Source organism: Montipora capricornis, chromosome 7, assembly GCF_036669925.1.
Source record: "Montipora capricornis isolate CH-2021 chromosome 7, ASM3666992v2, whole genome shotgun sequence".
Lineage (NCBI taxonomy): Eukaryota > Metazoa > Cnidaria > Anthozoa > Scleractinia > Acroporidae > Montipora > Montipora capricornis.
Window position 1 is genome coordinate 48,704,338 of NC_090889.1, and position 4,022 is coordinate 48,708,359.

Below are 4,022 nucleotides of genomic sequence, written 5' to 3' on the forward strand. Positions count from 1 at the left end.
CTGAACATTAAAAGATGGGATTGGTTGTCAAACATGTTGCGTTACCTTGTCAACTGTACCATATGCAAATTTTTGAAAAGTTTAGACGTCATGCATTGATAAGTAGATAACACGTGTTTTGAATAACACAGAAATTATTTTTCACTCCCTTCCTCGCTTTACCGGATGCGCAGCTCGACTTTCGAACCCTATTATTTTATCACATTTTACATTAGAAGTTTGTGATTATATGATCATGGAGGAGGCTGTCATGGCTTTACGGTACCTGCAGAAAGACCCAGCGTTTACACTTTTGAGGGTCACTTATACCGTTCAGCCGCACACTGCTAACCGTTCGTAAATAATTAGCTATTCAGCCATTCATTCTAGCCGTTCCAAAATATACATTAGTCCTTTCAGGCTATCCATTTTAAATTTAATTTTGAAACAGTGCAGCCATCCGTTCACTATCCGCTTGAAGTAGTTTACCGTATTTTTGTTTGAGAGGTCACACTTGACTGGTTGCAGACTCCTAATCCGAACAGTAAATAGGCAAGTTTACGGCGCGGCTAGGATTCTTTAACGGGTAGGACGAATTTTCCCAATGGCTTTTCCCAACGGCTTTTCTCAGCGCTTTCAACGGGTAAGGGAAAAAAACGAAACGGCTTTTTCCAACGTTTCCAACGGTTTGGGAGAAAACGGCTTTTTTCAACGCCTTCAACGGGTAAAGAAAAAAACCCAACGGCTTTTCCAACGCCTTCAATGCTTTCATCAACGCCTACAACGGGTACCCAACAGGTAACCAACAGCTTTAGCCGTTCAACGGAAAACCGTTAGTGTACGTTTTCACGTGAGAGGCCACAAATAAGGTACATGTACTTGCTTTGTTCCACTGCAATACTGTTCGAGACAACATTCTAGCTCATTACACTAAGCAAGTTACAGATGTACTGGTCTAATTTCCCAGCTGCAACACTCCTTTCTATGCCTTTGTACAATTCTGATGAGCAAAATGAACATTTTTCTTCTCCAGAATTCTTCATGAAACCACAATAACAATACAGAGGTTCACCTACTTCTCTCGGGACATAGACATCATTGCTCTTGTGGTATGAGAAACTGCTTGAGTCCTGCTTTCTTAACCATACAGTTGTCACATAATCATGTGTCAGCACATGTTGCCATCTTGTGGACAATGTTGCATGCTTGGAGTATTGACTTACACGAATGTGCTTCGCTTCCCGACCCTGCATAGAGTTAATTCCTAGCCCAATGCCAAATTTGTTATAAAGTATAGCAGTATGGAATGGAATTGCATGACCGATGGTCCACAATGTGGGTGTGACTGAATTTTGAAGAAGGCTTGATGCAGTAAAATACTTCCTGCAAGATTCCCCCAGGGTCTTGTACTTCTCCCTGGGTCACAGAGACACGACTAAATCTGCTTATTGCATCTCTCAGTTGTAAGCCAACAAATGCAAAGCTACAGATCTGCAGCTGTTGTACTGGGGTATCATTTGGAAAAGAAATGGCTTGCAACGGATGCATAAACTTGTGACACATGATTTTTGTTTCCTTTTCGCCCTTGGGCACACCACTTCTTTACTTTCTTGTACAAACGAGTTGCCCCAATTGTTTTCAGGGTGGCCAAATGCAAAGCTAATGCACATTCTGGAAATTCAAATAGATCAGTGCATGAACTTGGAATAGAACTTTTACCATTGCTATGGGTAAGAATATGTGCATGTAACTGTTGCCAAGTGTTGTTACCATTATGTAATGGCTCAGCATAAATGTTATCAATCAATGGACCTAAAATGGGAGGGTATTCCTGCCTGGATTTCAAATCCCTGATGTAATTTAACAGTTTATTTCTCTTAGTAGATGCAGCTAGGTTTGTTTGTTCCACTTCCCTTCTCTTTGCTTCTACCTTAGCTACTGTCTTAAGCCTTTCTTCATAAACCCAGGGTTTCCACATGCAACTTGCAGATGTACCTAAAGTACCTAAAGAACTTTTGTCATCGTCACTCACATTCCCAAAGGGGGAAAAATAGTGAGCAGAGTTAGGTAGCTCTCCACTAAAGGTGGATGCCCATTTTATGTCTGATTGCACAAGATCAAAAGAGAATTTGGCATTGGCTTTGCTTTTAGGTAATACATATTGTTGTTTTTCAACGTGAGATATATCTGCAACAAGCTTTTTTGCAAATCTGACCATGGATATGTGACTTTCCCCACAATTTGCACCTGCAATAATGAAGTTTTCCTTTTCACTAGTAATCTGCTGCCCGACATTTAAAAATGAGATGAGCCACGCTGTGGCCTCATCATCCTTTCCGAAGGGTGCCCCATCAGCACCCACTGCTACCCTGAAATGACATTTTTCACTTCCAAAATGCATTAGAAATGGATCACTCTGGTCAATGGCTACATACATTTTAGCAAGTTGTAACAAGGAATTCTCTAATACTCGATATGAGCCACTTACTTGATCATCATCATCAAGATCATGACAAAAGTCAGACTTGATGTCCTTTACATCTCCAATATCAACTGCCTTGATAAACTGCACCAGTTTATCGTAGGGAAGTATTTTAGGCAAACGTGTACCTTCCATAAATTTCAAGCTTAAGCGTTTCTTGTTGCCAGTGTTAATTGAAGTTGTAAGATTTAGTCGAATACTCTTGTACTTTTCTTTACTTATTAACCCACTGCTATACAAGAACGAATCTTATTTTCCATGCTATGTTCAAAAGTTTTAATGCTTTTCTTTACAATCTTGGGGATTACTCGCTTCACAATTTTCTTTGAATTGGCAAGATAATTTTTAAGTCTACTTGGTTTTGAGTCTTTGATCAAGGTCAACCAAATCCCGTCTAATGCTGGCTGTTTGTTCGTAGAATCTCCACCATGAATAACTTTACAGGCATCCAACGTTTCTTTTTTCCGTCTTTCACAACACCTCTTAGCTTCTGGTACAGAGTATTCTTCAGAGTTGTCTTCCTTTTCTCTTCTCACTACAGGGGTTCTGAACACCTTTTGATGACAGTACTTCCTCAGCCTTATTGATTTGTTTGACCTTTGAGAAGACAAACATAGAAATTTTACTCAAAAGGCAAGCAAAAGTGACAAATACAGCAGAAGTCATAAAATGCTCCCCACTTCCCAAAATGTGTTTCAACCCAGTAGGATGGCTTACCTTCTCTTTCAATTTGTTTACTTTCTTTTTCTCAGATTTGTAGATTTCGCACTGGTTTAAATATTCCTCTTTCAGCTCTTTCCTTCGCTGGGCAAGACTTCCAATTGGGAATTTATCTCTGGCTATTGCTCTCGCTGTTCTGGTCATATGTTTACCTTTTCTTCCCATCAATTAAGATTGGGAAATACAGCTTTCACAGTCTCATGGACATCAGCAATAAGATCTAAAATCATCAATTCATTATTATTACAGTGTATGAATGTTATTGTGATCTGCTGAGGAAATGGTAGCCAAGTGTAAAGAAACAATGTTTGTTCGGTATAATTACAGTACCGTGCAAAAGTAAGTTGACAGTCTCTTTCGAGTCTCGATTCTCGACTCGATCCTTGATCCTCAATTCTTGCGAGGATCGAGGATCAAGTCGAGAATCGAGTCGAAGGAATCGAGAATTTAATGAGCTGGTTGCTTGACTGATTCCTCGATAGATTAATAGCACAAACACAACTGGGAATATGAATGAAAGAAAAGCCTGCCAAAATTTTCTCGGAGAATTTGTTCGGGAATAACGCAAAAAAGCGAGCGAGTTTAGTCCTCTTTCGAATCCGGTTGCTGAAATGGAGAAAAAATCACAGCGAACGACACTATTCTGTGCGATTGCGGAGGAGACACATGTACATGTAATTATTGTGCGGCTGTATGATCAAAGCATACTCAACAATCACACGGATTGTAAACAGTCTTTGACACCATCCGATCTGAGCGGTATTTGAAGTTTACTTTGTAGGCTTCTAATCGAGAGCGCGATCTACCCGACAATTTAGCTATATTGAGTGCCTTTGTTGCG

At 40.0% G+C, this 4,022-nt stretch overlaps 1 protein-coding gene across 1 annotated transcript; it reads right to left on the reverse strand.

Annotated features, from left to right (window-relative positions):
* Nucleotides 1-1,492: 1,492 nt before the first annotated feature.
* Nucleotides 1,493-3,325, reverse strand: LOC138056185 (uncharacterized). Its single transcript, XM_068902008.1, has 3 exons — nucleotides 3,179-3,325; nucleotides 2,998-3,058; nucleotides 1,493-2,709 (listed from the first exon to the last, which is right to left on the reverse strand). Exons 1-3 carry the CDS (start codon nucleotides 3,323-3,325, stop codon nucleotides 1,493-1,495), a joined length of 1,425 nt encoding a protein of 474 aa, XP_068758109.1.
* Between the last annotated feature and the right edge of the window lie 697 nt (nucleotides 3,326-4,022).

Bases quoted from the DNA above. Each gene is read 5' to 3' on its own strand.
- LOC138056185 (XM_068902008.1), bottom strand. From the start codon at position 3,325: ATGACCAGAACAGCGAGAGCAATAGCCAGAGATAAATTCCCAATTGGA. The intron at 3,059-3,178 runs GTAAGCCATCCT...GTCTTCTCAAAG, and splicing joins TAAACAAATTGAAAGAGAAG to GTCAAACAAATCAATAAGGC. The intron at 2,710-2,997 runs GTGAGAAGAGAA...ATGGAAAATAAG, and splicing joins AGGTGTTCAGAACCCCTGTA to ATTCGTTCTTGTATAGCAGT.